Source organism: Geotrypetes seraphini, chromosome 1 (assembly GCF_902459505.1).
Source record: "Geotrypetes seraphini chromosome 1, aGeoSer1.1, whole genome shotgun sequence".
NCBI lineage: Eukaryota > Metazoa > Chordata > Amphibia > Gymnophiona > Dermophiidae > Geotrypetes > Geotrypetes seraphini.
Window position 1 is genome coordinate 184,221,664 of NC_047084.1, and position 16,380 is coordinate 184,238,043.

Genomic DNA, 16,380 nt, shown 5'->3' on the forward strand with positions numbered 1-16,380 from the left:
CCCATGTCTTAATAACAGACTATGGACTTTTCCTACAGGAAATTGTCCAAACCTTTCATTAAAAACAGATATGCTAAATGTTCTTTCTGCAACCTCTGACAATGTGTTCCAGAGCTTAACTATTCTCTGAGTGAAAAATTATTTCCTCCTATTAGTTTTAAAAGTATTTCCCTGCAGTGTTATTGAGTGTCCCCTAGTCTTTGTAAATTTTGACAGAGTGAAAAATCGATCCACTTGTGCCCGTTCTACTCCACTCAGGATTTTGTAGACTTCAATCATATCTCCCATCAGCCTTCTCTTTTCCAAGCTGAAGAGCCCTAACCTTTTTAGTCTTTCCTCATATGAGAGGAGTTCCATCTCCTTTATCATCTTGGTCACTCTTCTTTGAACCTTTTCTAGTGCCGCTATATCTTTCTTGAGATAAGGAGACCAGAATTGAATGCAATACTCCAGATGAGGTCGCACCATGGAGTGATACAAAGGCATTATAATATCTTTAGTCTTGTTAGTCATCCCTTTTTAAATAATTCCTAGAAACTTGTTCGCTTTTTTGGGCGGAAGGTTTCATCGTATTGTCTACAATGACACCCAGATCCCTTTCTTGGGCACTAACCCCCAAGGTGGACCCTAGCATTGATCAACCGTCTTTAGTCTATTGGCCTAACTAAGACAACCTTAACCTCGTTTAAATAATTTCTAATGGATTGCGTTTTTTCAGTGTTGATATCTGTAGGTAAATTGTCTGGAATACCCCTTGGTTGTGGAGTACCACAAGGGTCAGTCTTCTCACCCCTTTTATTTAATATCTTTATTGGCCTGATAACAACCCTGTTACAAGATCTCAATATGTTTTTTATTATATGTATATATGCTGACATTCTCTTAGGGCTCCTTTTACTAACCTGTGATAGCGGTTTTAGTCACGCTTAGCATGCGCTGAATTATCACACGCGCTAGATCTTAATGCCAGCATTGAGCTGGTGTTAGTTCTAGCCACGTAGCGTGGGTTTTGCACGCGCTAAAATCCTGCGTGCGCTAAAAACGCTATCGCATCTTAGTAAAAGGAGCCCTTAGTGTACTCAGCATCACCTTTATTGACTGATCTCTTTCCCCTTCAAATTATTTAAAATCACTGTCAAACTGGATTATTTCAAATAAACTAGTAATGAACCCATCTAAAACTACCATCTACTGGATTACTGGATCACTAACTAATTAACAGAACAACTCCCTCTCTTCCAATTCTCTATTTCTCCTGTTGATTTCTTTCATGATCATGGTATTATTATTGATTCTAAATTGTCTTTCAAAAAAACAGATCATTCAAGTTGTGAAGAAAGGGGTTTTGGAGGTTATTTTGGCTATGATCAATTAAACACTCCCTGAATTTTTCATCTTTACATACATTGACCTATGCCTTCATAATATTTCTTACTTCATGTCAAAAGCATGTGGAAATATTAGTGTATAAATGTTTCACTTTAACATGACATGGAGGAGCATTTTTGATATGATGTCTATATATGAGTTTAGATGTTTTGCAGAACATGCCACGAAAATCGAGTACCAAACATGCCCATTTTCAAAACTGCAAAGTGTCTATTTTGTTTTTTCAAAAGTGGCCATTTTTCAGAAGTGTGTCTCTCTTTTTGAACCATTTTTTGGGGAAAAAAAACACACTTCCAAAAGAAAAACTCAGAAAAAAAGCTATTGAAATGTAGGAGAGGCCACACAGACATCCCAGCAGAGCAGTGGGTTCCACAAAGAACACTACAGTGAACTTCACATAAAAGGTTCCAGGTACACATCTCACCATAACCTCCTTATAGTGTATGAAGAGCCCACTAAACGCACTCAAAACCTACTGAACCCAACTGTACACCACACCAATAGCTCTTATGTCTGCAGGTGTTACCTACATCTAGATAGAGTAGGATTTAGGTGGGTTGTGGAAGGTTAACATATTCCTCCTTAAGTGTAATGGTTAGAGTAGGGTATGGGCCTGGGCACCCATCTCTATGGTTGACTACTCCTAGGGTTACCAGATTTTCCATCTGGTAAAAAAAGATGCATGACCCCACCCTGTTCTACCCCGGGACCACCCCATTCCGCTCCCGGATCCTCTCTGTTCCGCCCACAGCCCTGTCACATTCCGCCAACCAAACCCAGCCCCACACAAACCTCGTCTCTTTGGCTGGGGCTGCAGTGCATCTGCACATGTGCAGATGCGATAAGATGATGATGAATGCATGTGTGCATGCATGCAACATCATCACGTCACATTCGTGCATGCACAGATGCACTCCAGTCCCATTCCCGATCTCGCCAGCTTTTCAAACTCCAGACTTAGTGCCGGTTTTGAAAAGCCTTCCGGACTCCTGGACATGTCATCTAAAAGACATCTGGTAACCCTAATTACACCACCCACAAGACTACTTCAGGAATCTGCTTGTAGCTCTAATAGGACTGTCCATAACTTCTGAAGCTAGCATACAGGCAAGTATATACTGTTTCATTTATATCTTTGGGGGTGGGCGAGATGGTTTTACAGGCCTACATTTCTGTGCCTAGGGTCCTTCCTGAATCACGGCCAGTGGCACATAGTGACACAAAAGTCCGACACCGCCCCTAACCATGCCCATTTCCAGACTTCGGTGACACTTTGCGCCAGTAGCCGCCAGGGACCTAGGTGCCTGTCCCGGAGGCTGTGTAGTGGCAGTTATTTTTTTTTTAAATGTGTGTTTAATTGAGTTTTAATGGCATAACCAATTATCATGCCAATTATAGAAATTAAGTTATGCGGCAGTAGGGCAGATACCACTGCCTAACTGTTGGTGACTTTTGTAGAATTTGACCCGAAGGAACTCATATTCAAAACAGAAAAATGTCCAAAAAAGTGCTGACTGTATTAGTGCTGCCTACCTGTTATGATGGTTCTTTGTGCAAGTGTTGCTGTGATTTGAGCTTTGAAAGTTGTTCTTTATTTGTATTCTGTTTCAAGTTGACATAAATAAAGTAAAAAAAAAAGAGACACACAAAATGGCAGATGAAATTTTTTTTTGCCCAAATGTCCAAATTGCTATTTTTGAAATCATTTTAAGGTGCTTTTCAATACAGGTCATCTACAATGTGTCTATATCTCAAGGGAGCTTGTTGGAAGGTGTGTTTTGGGTTGGACTAGGGTGGGCTTATGGATTTAAATATTTTTCTGCATTAATGAAACATTATAAAAATGCCTAGGGCAAAAAATAGTTCATTTGATTCAAGACCTGGTTCAATAACAAATAAGTGTCAAAAAGCTACCATACCTGACCAGATGATCATTGGAGGGAGCCATTCTTTCGATATATTAAGGGGAAATGACCCGCAAAGGAAGTGGTGGGACCGTTGGATGACCATGGAATAAAGGGAGCGCTAAAGGAGGACAAAGCAATCTCTGACAAACTGAACATATTTTTTGCATTTGTATTTACCGAAGAAGATGTACACAGCATACTGGAACCCATCAGGCTATATGCTGGAAACGAAGACAGAAAGCTGACAGGATTGACAGTCAGTCTAGAGGAGGTATGTAGGCAGATTAATAGGCTTAAGAGCGATAAATCCCTGGGACCGGATGGTATCCATCCGAGGATCATCAAGGAACTGAAAGGAACCATAGCTGAACTGCTTCAACTAATAGCCAATCTGTCGATCAAATCGGGAAAGATTCCGGAAGACTGGAAGGTGGCGAATGTTACACCGATCTTCAAGAAAGGTTCGAGGGGAGATCCGGGGAACTACAGACTGGTGAGTCTGACCTTGGTACCGGGAAAGATGGTAGAGTCACTGATAAAGGACAGCATCATTGATCACATTGACGGACACGGGCTGATGAGGACAAGTCAGCACGGTTTTAGCAAAGGCAGATCGTGTTTGACGAACTTGCTGCATTTCTTTGAGGGAGTAAACAGACAGATAGACAAGGGCGATCTGGTCGACATTGTATATCTGGATTTTCAGAAGGTGTTCGACAAAGTTCCGCATGAACGACTACTACAGATAATTGCAAGCCATGGAATTGAGGGTGAAATACTTACGTGGATTAAAAACTGGCTGGAGCATAGGAAACAGAGAGTGGGGATAAATGGACAATACTCGGACTGGAAGAGTCACCAGTGGGGTGCCGCAGGGCTTGGTGCTTGGACCCGTGCTCTTTAACATCTTTATAAATGATCTGGACATAGGTACGATGAGCGAGGTGATTAAATTTGCGGATGATACGAAGTTATTCAGAGTAGTAAAGACGCAGGGGGATTGCGAAGATCTGCAATGTGACATAATCAAGCTCGAGGAATGGGCATCGACATGGCAGATGAGGTTCAATCAAGTGTAAAGTGATGCATGTCGGTAACAAAAATCTCATGCACGAATACAGGATGTCCGGAGCGGTACTTGGAGAGACCTTCCAGGAAAGGGACTTGGGAGTTCTGATCGACAAGTCGATAAAGCCGTCCACACAATGGGCTCCCGAGCCTATTCTGATTGGCTCAGGCGCCTCAGGCCCTACCTGTGGGCGGGGTTTCTGCTGCCTGGGCCAATCCAGCCCCATTCTGGACCCGGCTGGCCTGCCGGATGGGTGGGCTTGGCACCCGTCTGTTGGGCCAGAGTTGAAGGTACGGGGAAGGGGGGGGTGGGGTCGGCCCGGGAGGTCGCGGGTCAGTGGGGGGCGATCGGGGGTTTGGGAGGGTGGTCGTTGGGGGGAGGGGAGTTGTGTCGAGGGCAGGAGGGCCTGGGATCCCTCCTGCCCGTATTGTGGGTGGTGGTGGGTAGGGGGTCGTCGGGGCCAGGAGGGCTTGGATTCCCTCCTGGCCATATCGAGTCGGGGGGGTCGCCGGGGCCAGGAGGGCTTGGGCTCCCTCCTGGCTATATCAAGTCGGGGGGGGGGGGGTCGCTGGGGCCAGGAGGGCTTGGGCTCCCTCCTCGCCATATTGAGTTGGGGGGGTCGCCAGGGCCAGGAGGGCTTGGGCACCCTCCTGCCCCGATGTCGTCGGGGAGGTCGGGGGTGCCGCGGGGCAAGAGGGCTTGGGCTCCCTCTTGCCCCGATGTCATTGGGGGGGTGTCACAGGTGCCCGGGGCAGGGCGGCTTGGGTTCCATCCTGCCCCGATGTTGTGTGTGTGTGTGTGTGTGAGGGGGGGGGGGGGTTGGTGTGGATTCTGTAACCGGTGCTGTTTTTGACAGACACTGATTACAAAATCCAGCTTTTAGGCAAAGGACTGGCTCCTCCTTCGCCTAAAAGCCCTTGTGTTGGATGTTTGGGCTTATGCGTTTTTTTGGTTCATTATGGGGTATAAGTGTAGACGTCGTGGGGTGTACTTGTAGACGTAGTGGTTGGCTGGGCGTTTAAACAGCTGAATGTAGAGGCAGGCCATTATCAAAACAAGGACGTTTGTTTTGGTTATGGACACTTTCCCTGCTTCTGCTTTCAGCGTTTAAGGCCTTAGGCCAAAAAGGGACTTAGACAGTTTTTTTGATTATGCCCCTCCACGACACTATTAAGATACTTGGAAAAAAATCTTTTTTTGTTTTGTTATAAAATATAGGGAGTCCCAGTACACTCTTCCTTTAAGCAGCTAATGTAGCATTTTTTACACAAAGGTCCCTATTTAGCACAATAGATAGTAGCACGAGCCTGTGCTACTATCTACCATGCTAATGATGCCACCTTAACTAGAAACCCCCCCCCCCCATAGAAATATGATGGCAGATAAAGGCCAACTGGCCTATCCAGTCTCTCCATCCGCAGCATGCACTATCTTCTCCTCTTCATAAGAGATCCCACATGCCTGTCCCATGCTTTATAGTCTTAGTTATATATTGAAAATACATAACTATACAATAAAATAAAATAAAAAGTAATACAGTTCCTAACTGTCTATTTTACAAAGCCGCGCAGCAATGGCCTCAAAGCCTTTAAATCTCTATGGACTTAGGGGCCATTAGCGCAGCAAAGCTCCTAGCGCGGCTTTGTAAAAGAGGCCATAAATGTTGATGTGCAAATGACAACTTACACAGTACACTTCTCCTTCTGTATTCGCGGTTTCAGCAATTGCGGTTTCGATTATTCGTGGTTTTTAGCTTGCTAGCTCCTCCCCCCAAATTACGTCAGCTTGCATAGAGAAATCGCTGATTCCAAGTGTTTACGGAGAAAATTGCTGATTCCCAGCCCTTTCGTCACCATGTTTTTGCCTCTCCTTCAGGAACAGGCCAGGTCTCCCGCCATGTTATTTGCGGTTTCACTCTATTCACGATGCTTTGTAATAGAAAACAGCGAATAACATATGAAAAAGTTATTCGCAGTTTTTCTGTATTCGCGGGTCTGTTAATACCCTATCACAGCGAATATGGAGGGAGAAGTGTATTTCATAATGGAATCTGGGCCCCCCAGATGAAAGCACCCAGATTTGGGCAACCTTTATAGAACTGGTCCCCTCAGGCCCCCTTTTATCAAGCCGCACAACTGAGTGCCGTTCGGCAAATGCTCCGACGCCCATTCAATTCCTATGTGCGTTGGAGCATTTATTGCTCCGGTCCTCACTGTCATCTTTTGTAAAAGAGGTGATTAGTGTATATATCTATGTATACTTTTAATTTTCATTTGGTATGACTTATAGTTCAGGCTTTGCACCATTATTTGATTGGAGATTGTTAAAAAATCACATGAGCGAGTAACATTTTCAGATGAAGTCAAGTTCAAAATTTTAACTGGGTATCCAGTAGCAATCTGTCATTGAAATTTTTATGGGGCAGTCTCTCAGCCTGATCAATCACAGGCGTATAATATACACTTCTCCTTCTGTATTTACGTTTTCAGTAGTCGCGATTTCAATTATTCATGGGTTTTAGCTTGCTGGCTCCTCCTCCCAAATTGCATCAGCTTGCATAGAGAAATCGCTGATTCCAAGTGTTTACAGAGAAAATCGCTGATTCCCAGCACTTTTTTCACTATGTTTTGCCTCTCCTTCAGGAACAGGCCAGGTCTCCCACCATGTTATTTGCGGTTTCACCATATTCACAATGATTTCTAATAGAAAACAGCGAATAACATATGAAAAAGTTATTTGCGATTTTTCTGTGTTTGCGGTTCTGTTAATCCCCTATCACAGAGAATACGGAGGGAGAAGTGTATGTCTAATATAATATGTTCCCAATATAACAACTGGGTGAAACTCAAACAGAGAAAGTTCCCAAAGGACTGTGAACTAACAAAAACGAAAAAGGAAACAAAAAACAAAATGAAAATGCCTTTAAACCTTGAAGGTGCTCAGAACCAATATATGGTAAGAAAGTGACCAAACCAGGGCAGGGACCCCTGTAAGGACTTTCAAAGAGTCTATCATTACACCATCCTCAAACGGTAGAAAAGTATTTTTGTACTATTTTTTCTTCTTTTTTCTATTAAATGCCCATTTAAAATGTCCAAAACTTAAGTGAAAACTATGATCCTCAAAATAGGCAAAACTTAACTGTGAGTGTTTAGGAAGCCAACTTGCTACAGCAAGTACAGGTGGGTCCTAACGCGTTTCGCCGACCGGCTTCTTCAGAGAACCCCCATGCTGGATGGAACATCAAGTTCAAAAACTTCCTGAATCTTCACTTCTAAACCGATTGCATTTCCTGGAATGGACATTTAATAGAAAAAAAGAAGAAAAATAGTACAAAAAGACATTCACCAAAATTTAAATACCTTTCTACCGTTTGAGGATGGTGCAATGATAGACTATTTGAAAGTCCTTACAGGGGTCGCTGCCCTGGTTTGGTCACTTTCTTACCATATATTGGTTCTGAGCACCTTCGAGGTTTAAAGGCATTTTCATTTTGTTTTTTGTTTCCTTTTTTGTTTTTGTTAATATAATATATTGACAAGATAAAATGTAATTATGCCAAGAAAATATCTCGATGACCTCATCTTTATATATATAATTTACCCGCTGAGGAGAATTCAAACCTTGGGGCTTGGCTGACTAACATGACATCAACCATGATTTGTTTCAATAACTGTCTTTTTAACTAACTAACATAACAGCAACATTACCTCATCATGCTGATTAAAAAGTGAAATTCATAACATTTAGAAGGTTTTTTTCTTTTTTACCTTTGGAAGTGATGCTCGTGAACCTGAACTTTGGGTTGTCATGGTCAATACAGTTGTTATACCTAAAGCAACTCTGGCTGGAGCAGCATCCATATTGATCCAGAATGACACCCATGACAGAATGACAATCAGTAGACTGGGTATATACATCTGAATTAAATAATAACCCATCTGCCTTTCAAGATGGAATCGGACTTCTATACAGGTAAACTTTCCTAGAAATGGGAAAACCAAACACAACCGGAAGCATATTCAGTTACCATGAACAATTTCTTTTACTAGTAAGTATTCTCAATATTGATTTACCTATAAAATATGTCACCTAAACATTACAAATAAATAAATGAAAAATATTTCATTAAATCACAGTAACACATGCATGTTCTACCTGCATAATTCCTTTTATTTCCCATTTTCTTTTAATATCCCACTACTTCCATTCTTGAATTGAGGGGCCTATTTACTAAAGTGCAGTAAAGTTTTGCATTTACCAAGCATTATTTGCAAACATTAATACAGAGCAACTTCAAAGCATGTGTAGTATTTGTGAGAAGAATGGCCTAGCATTTGTCCTGCAGTTTCCACACAGGACAGTTACTTACATCATGGGAAATGCATTGGGAGATAGCACAGTAAGGGCCCGATTCTATATATGTTGCCTAAAAAAAATCAGCACCAACTAGTGCAATGCTATAAAAGTTAGATGCACTGTATAGAATCACAATTAACTTTTAGGCTAGAGAAAGGCACGGGGGAAAAAATTATCACAATTCCCGCCCATCCCCGTGAGCTTGTCCCCGTCACTGCCCCATCCCCGTGAACTCAGTCCCTTCCCCCGCCCTGCAATCTGTTAGATCCCATACATACAAGCCTCGAATAGTTATGATTTTATACTGAACTTATTTTATTAAAGTATAAAAAGAGACAATATTCTGTATAATTGCCATTTTATAAACACAAATAATACAGAGCAAGGATAAACAAAATCCCTGCCTCCCCTCCCTTTCACAAATATCCCCTCCACTATTGTGAAAACTGAACAAACCAAATTACTACAGAATGCTACATAGAAAAATCAAGCTAACAGAATATTTCAGTTACACATGGCAGGAATAGAGATAGGGGAGGGCACCTAGGACAACTGCCCACTGGTCAGAGAGAGAGCCCTAAGCCAGCTGGAAGCTAAAGAAGCACAGCCTGGGCTTTGCGGTTCCCAGTTATGTCTAATACTAGCTCTAGCAGGATACATATTTCAAATCTGAAATATTCTAATCACAAAATATAAAATGAATTAATTTTTTTCTACCTTTTGTTGTCTGGTAATTTTATTCTTTAAATCACATTGGTCTCAGGCTTTGGTTTTGGGTTCCTTCTGTCTTCATCGTGGCATGGCTGGCTCCTAAAGGTAAAATAGGTGCAAGAGGAGCTGGGGAGGAGATGCCAAGTTTGAAACGGATGCAATTTTTTATACCACAGGAGCAAGACTCTTCACCACTCCCACGGGGCAGTAAAACATCTTGCCTCGTTTCCGCGGGGCAGTGAAAGGTCTTGTCCCCATTCCTGTGGTATACAGTTGCAAATATCTCCATTCCTGCGGATTTACTGCGGTGACCACGGTTTACCGTGGTAAACGCTCACCGTGTCATTCTCTATTTTAGGCTATCATATTTATGACAGAATTTTCTTGGCCTAAATACCTGCACCTAATTTAGGCACACAATAGCACCTAAGTCAAAAACAGACACCTAATTCAAAAACATGCCTATGATCTGCTCCTAACCAGGTCCATTTTTTTAACTACACACTTTGGACTAGGTACTAAACTTTCAATTAAGTCCAGTTAACCCCAATTATGAGGTGCTGAATGCCAATTATTAGTGCAGATTTAGCCTGTTTATAGATGATATGTCTTTCCTAACATTGTCTGGGCATTTTAGTAACACTTTATCAAATACGTTATTTAAGAATTTAAAGGACCTATTTTTATATGTTTTAATATTATTTTGCACACTGATTTGTATTGTTCTTTGTTTATTGTTTTTGCTTTATGTATGCTTATATGGAAACTGCTGTGACTCCGGGTGGTATATAAAGTTTTTAAATAAATAAATAATTTAGGTGCCTACATTGGCTAGGTGTGACAATGTTGGTACCTAACTTTAGCCAGACTTTATAGAATTTGGGGGTAGGTGCATCAATACTATCTGCATACAATTACTCAGATACAATGCTTTACAAATTGATCCTTTCCCAATTAAACATCCTTACCCACATCCTCTGCTCTGATGACCAACTTCAACTATCCCATGCCTCCTGGATGAGCAGTGTCACCTAACATTACTCTTGATTCCCCTGTACATGACAGAGGTGTCCCTGATGGGTTAGTGGAGGTACAAGAATAATCCCTAGACCCCATTCCCTGCTCTGTTGACAGTGACGTTCAAAATGACCCTGGTTTAAAATTATATAAAGCCCCTATTTGGAGTATATATCCCCAAATAGTGATTTTCTCTAATTGCTATTTGAATACGTATTCAATTTAGACATATAAATGCCCTTGTTTAAATGTCAATATGATTTTAAAATGATCTTAATCTTCTAAATTTTCATACCACATAGCAAGGAAAAAAGAAAAAAAAGCTCCCAAGGAAACAGTATTTTGCCTCTTAGCCAGAAAATACTTTCATCTCTCCTGAGAGGCCTGAGCTAGATGAAAAAATACATTAACGATAGCCCCAATACATTTTACGCTCAAACTTGAAGAACATTTTAAGTGCCCAAACCTTAATGTATTCTATATCATGTAACTAGAAGTGTTCCCTTATTAGCAGTTTCTGAAGCCAAGCCCTCTACTAGTTTAGAAACATTTAAACTGGCTCCATCACTAGAAGGACCTCCCACACATTGCTCTAAGGACTCTGGCAGGTAATAAGACCTGGAAACATGAGTAATAAAGACTGAAGGAACTTTAACACCTCCATGAATTCTTTAGAGTATCAACAAGACTAGACTGCCAATATAGAAAGTTGGTATATCTTAAGTTATCAGATCTTGTCTTCAGAAAAATATCTTTATTAAATATAGCCAAACCAGGATCCAAGTTTCAGCAATAACATTTGCATTCCTCAATGGTCAACAAATACAATATCAGGCGCTGGCAGTCATATTGATTCACCCCACAGATAAGCGGCATGTTTCCTAGAGTTTAACCTTAATGAATATTGGGTGAAGGGACTAAATTGCGCGAGACAACGGCGCGCCGACAACTGAGCGCAGACAACTGAGCGCAAGATTGACGGCGCGCCGAAGAAAAGTACTATTTTAAAGGGCTCCGACGGGGGGTGGGTGGGTGGGGAAACCCCCCCCCACTTTATTTAACAGACATTGCGCTGGCGTTGTGGGGGGTTTGGGGGGTTGTAACCCCCACATTATACTTAAAACTGAACTTTTTCCCTAAAAAACAGGCAAAAAGTTCGGTTTCAATATAATGAGGGGGGTTACAACCCCCCAAACCCCCCACAACGCCAGCGCGATGTCTGTTAAGTAAAATAGGGGGGTTCCCCACCAACATCCCCCCTCAGAACCCTTTAAAATAGTGCTTTTCTTCGGCACGCCGTCAACCTTACGCTCAGTTGTCGGCGCGCCGTTGTCTCTTGCGATTTTGTCTATGAACCGAATATTGTGATGAGCCCTGTGGACAGCCAGCATTCCTTCAGAGCAATGAGGATGGACTTTACCTCTAATAAAGGATCACAGGCAGTCTTATGCTATAATTTTCATCTGGAAATAAGGTCAACAAACACGGTGTAGGTGATACCTTTTTATTATACTAACCTGATGTCTCTTTGGCAATTGTCTGCTATATTTTCAAAAGTCTCTAGATCTTTAATCCATACTGAGTCATAGCTATGTAAACCTTTTATCTATTGACTCGCAATTCCCAACATTGTCTCAGTTCTATATGCTTCTGTTTCAGAGCACACACTCAATCTTTTAATTTTTATTTAATTTTATTTCTTATATACCGCTATACTGTGAGGTTTGAAGTGGTTTACAATAAAGATACATTAAAGATACAATAGAAATAAGATAAATAAAGATAGGTACTTGGAAATTCCCTTACTGTCCCGAAGGCTCACAATCTAGCTAAAGTACCTGAGAAAAACAATTAATGAATAGTAAAGATGTGAAATATAAAGACAGAGATAGAAATAAGATTTGAAACATCCCAACAAGAATTCATTGAATAAATTAAATTAGGATTAAAATAGAAAATAAATAATGATAAAAAATAAATATATAAAAATAAATAAAATAAAAATGAATTCCAGTCAATAGCAATATGTACATCTCAACAAATTTTCATTGAGTAAACTAAATTAAAATTAAAAATTTTGAAATAAAAATAAAATATAGAAAATATAAAAGAAAATATTTGGACTATGGAATAATTCCATAGATAAACCCAAGACATGATTCCATACTTAGCATACTAAAACAAACACTAACATAAGAACATAAGAATAGCCTTAATGGGCCAGAACAATGGTCCATCAAGCCCAGTAGCCCGTTCTCACGGTGGCCAATCCAGGTCACTAGTACCTGGCCAAAACCCAAGGTGTAGCAATATTCCATGCTACCGATCCAGGGCAAGCAGTGGCTTCCTCCATGTCTTTTTCAATAACAGACTATGGACTTTTCCTCCAGGAACTTGTCCAAACCTTTCTTAAAACCAGCTATGCTATCCGCTCTTACCACATCCTCTGGCAATGCGTTCCAGAGCTTAACTATTTTCTGAGTGAAAAAAAATTTCCTCCTATTGGTTTTAAAAGTATTTCCATGTAACTTCATCGAGTGTCCCCCTAGTCTTTGTAATTTTTGATGGAGCAAAAAAATCGATCCACATGCATTACAGTTTCTGGTTTTACCTGGCTGGTACAGGTATACAGTATGCAATATCTGCTCTTTTTCCTTTTCATTTCATTTTTCCCCTTTATTGAAAATATACAGTAATGACGACAAACTTATTACCAGAAAACAGCATATTTAATCAATCTCCAATCAATCAGTAATAGACAAAGTAAAGTATAAAAAAACACAGACTAATACAATAGAACATTCTTATAGCACACCACTAGGGAAGGAGGCCAATAAAACAGAACCATAAAGAGATAGGTAAAAAAGTAAAGTAAAATATGTGAGGAAGGAAGGACAATGCCTATATCTAACAAATGAGCCTGCAGCACTCAATCATTATGAAAGTTTTGGGTTTTACCCTCTAGGACGAAGTAAAACTGGAATGATTGATAAAAAGTCTAAAAATTCATCTTATATTTAGTCATACATTTAAAAGGAAATCGCAAAGTATAAGTAGGTCTAAGAGAGAGTACTTCCTCTCTTGTTTCTCTTTACAGACATCAAGAAATATTTGGACCTGGCCTACCAAAAATATTGCTGACCAATCCTGATGCTACATTCTTTAGCCTCTTCTCCTGTGCTCTCAAGCATCCTAGAAAGATCTAATAAATTATTGGACAATGCTGCTTTTACACAGCTGGTCTTTAGTGCCTCTCTGTTGTCCTACCTATAAATAATAACGTTTCTGTAATTGTACCCACAATGTCCTTGATTTAATTGTGAAATAAATCTCTAGGTGAGGATGCCAGCATCTGAGGAGAATTAAGTAATCATACGTTTAAACGCTTCATATAGTTCTCCAACTTCCTTTGTCCAAAAACGTCTCCTTCAACAATGACAACTGCATTGCTTTCCATTGCTTATAATTTGCTTTAAGTGCTTCAAGCTTTTAAGAATAAACAGCCAGTAGGCTTTTCACTGTCTGAATCTCCTAATATGAGTGAGAAGAAATCCTATTTACAAAGAAGAACCCTGGCAGTGAAAAGTCAACAAATTCAATGTTTATTTATTTATTTATTTTTGGTATTTATATACTGCCTATCAAAGTTTTCTAAGCATTATACAATCAGGTACTCAAGCATTTTCCCTATCTGTCCCAGTGAGCTCATAATCTATCTAATGTACCTGGGGCAATGGAGGATTGAGTGACTTGCCCAGGATCACAAGGAGCAGTGCAGCATTTGAACCTACAACCTCATTCCCTGCACCCATTGGACACCCTGTGGATGCCTGACACCCTGCACCCAAACCCTTCCAACCCAGTAGGTGAGTAATGTTACAAGAAGAATGGATCTTGAGCTCCAGAAAAGCTTCTGCAGGCTGGCCATCAGGTACCACAGAGAGATTGGCCTGCCAGCTGCAGTCCTTGGTCGTCTTCTTCTCCATGCAAGCAGAGCTGGACCCTCGATTAGTAGAGCTCTGAGAACTAAAATCCATTTAACCCCCCCCCCTCAAAAAAAAAGACAGAAAAAAATAAAGAAATATATAGAGCAGATCAGAAAGATTCATTCTGACTCGTGTACAGAAGGAAAAATGAAGGGGGCAGTAGAGCCCTCAAATGAAGGAGGAGGCATTCAAAAACTGGAGTGGATTCCTTCTGAATGGCTCGCAAGCAAGGGCATATAACCCATCATTCCAGAATGACACACCTACTGCACTAGAAATCTCAGTTTCAGGAGGGCTCACAATAAAAAAAATGAGTTAAAGTGAGATTCGAAACGGGGTTCCCTGGTTTTTTTTTAAAGGTCCACTGCACTGACCACTTGGTTACCCTTCAGATCTGTTTTCCACTGTCTTCAAAATGTACAGTACATAATACCTGATATTGTCAGGAAGTCTAGGTTCCCTTTCCAGTACCACTTTCAGAGGTGAGGGAGGGAGATAATAACCACTGGGGGATATTAAGGAGGGGTCATGCCCTTGAAAATTCCAGTGGTCAGCTACTTAATCATGGCACCTTTTTATACCCTGGATGTGATTGAAATAGGTCTAACTTAGGATGCCCTTCTCTTTAGACTGGAACATTTCTTCTCATTTGGTTATCACGGTTGGGTGTGCTAAATTTGGGCTATCCCTAGTCCCACCCTAAACCCACCCAAAATCTGCCCCCTTGCTATATGGATGAACTGCAGTGTAGGACATCCACATTCTGACTTTTGAAAACTGTGATTTGGACATTTTTTGGCAGATGGACTTTTTTTTTTTGGGGGGGGGGCTATTTTGAGATGTCCCTCTGCTTTGAAAATGAGCACCTTAGTATATAGTAGAAACAATATTAATTAATAAGAACTATTAAATAAACTGAAAAATAACAAAGCAATGTAACTTTTGTCAAGATTATTTCCCCCCCAATTTTCATACCTGTATTGTAATGTTTAGTGCAGTATCGTAAATCTTTTTCTTCTTTCAAAACAAATTGCGGCAAAGTAAGTCCATCAGCTATCTGCACAGGCCCTTGTTCTTGCCATTCAAAGATGAGATCATTCATGGTGTATCCAACTGGAAGAGAAAATATGCAAATCTGAATATAGTTTTCAGTATAATACAACACATAAAGGACTCAATTCTATAAATGCTGCCCACATTTGGGCACCCCAAAGAATTGCACTAAGTACTATTCTATAAATGGCGCTCTGTGTTTAAATGCTATTTATAGAATGCACCCAAGTATGAGTATGAGAATTTATACAATACTGGGCCAAGTTCAGGCTCCAACATTGAATATCTGGGTCATTGTGGTCACCCAAAAGTTAACCGATACTGACCAATATTCACTTCAGAGTCCGATTAGCCTTTTTGCGATCCTAACTTTAAGCACTTATTTAACCAGTTAGCACACTAAGGCGGGGGGGATCCATCATAGGGCAATAAGCGTGTCAGTGTGTGCTATTGCGTTAGCACATGCTAATTGCTAAAGATGCCCATCCGCTATAATAAAACCCTTAGCGTGCATGTGCACTTCAAACTCTGTGGGTCCGTGATCCATGGTGCCGTACCTGCGCATGCGCAGTACACTGCCGAGCGCTGGCAGTTGGCTGCTGGAGTTGATGTGCTACGTGCTGTAGAGGGCATGTGTGTGGAGCGGGTAGGGGGGGAGGGGAGAGGGGGTTTCTGCTCTTCTGATCTGGCTGCCGTGTTATAGCGGGTGTGGTGTCCCCCTTCTTACTCGCACCGACATGGAAGATGAGGCAACGAAATGTAAAAAACGGTGGTTTCTCTATTGGGGCACACAGACGGCTTGTGAGAACATGACCGCAGCTCTTTGGCATTGTGAGGGATGCTGCTGGACAGTGGTGAGGTAAAAGGAAGGGAGAAGGGCTACTGCTGG

General features: G+C 41.1%; 2 protein-coding genes across 2 annotated transcripts in view; one reads left to right on the top strand and one right to left on the bottom strand.

The window, feature by feature from the left end:
* Positions 1-16,380, top strand: part of HPGD (15-hydroxyprostaglandin dehydrogenase) — a 287,193-nt gene that overhangs the window by 262,883 nt on the left and 7,930 nt on the right. The gene's annotated exons all lie outside the window — the stretch shown is intronic.
* The window catches only part of GLRA3 (glycine receptor alpha 3), a 54,390-nt gene that overhangs the window by 6,857 nt on the left and 31,153 nt on the right, over positions 1-16,380 (bottom strand). Inside the window, exons 5-6 of the mRNA XM_033942691.1 lie at positions 15,414-15,551; positions 8,136-8,350 (exon numbers count right to left, since the gene is read on the bottom strand). Coding sequence (XP_033798582.1) covers positions 8,136-8,350; positions 15,414-15,551 — 353 coding nt within the window. The remainder of the gene's footprint in view (positions 1-8,135; positions 8,351-15,413; positions 15,552-16,380) is intronic.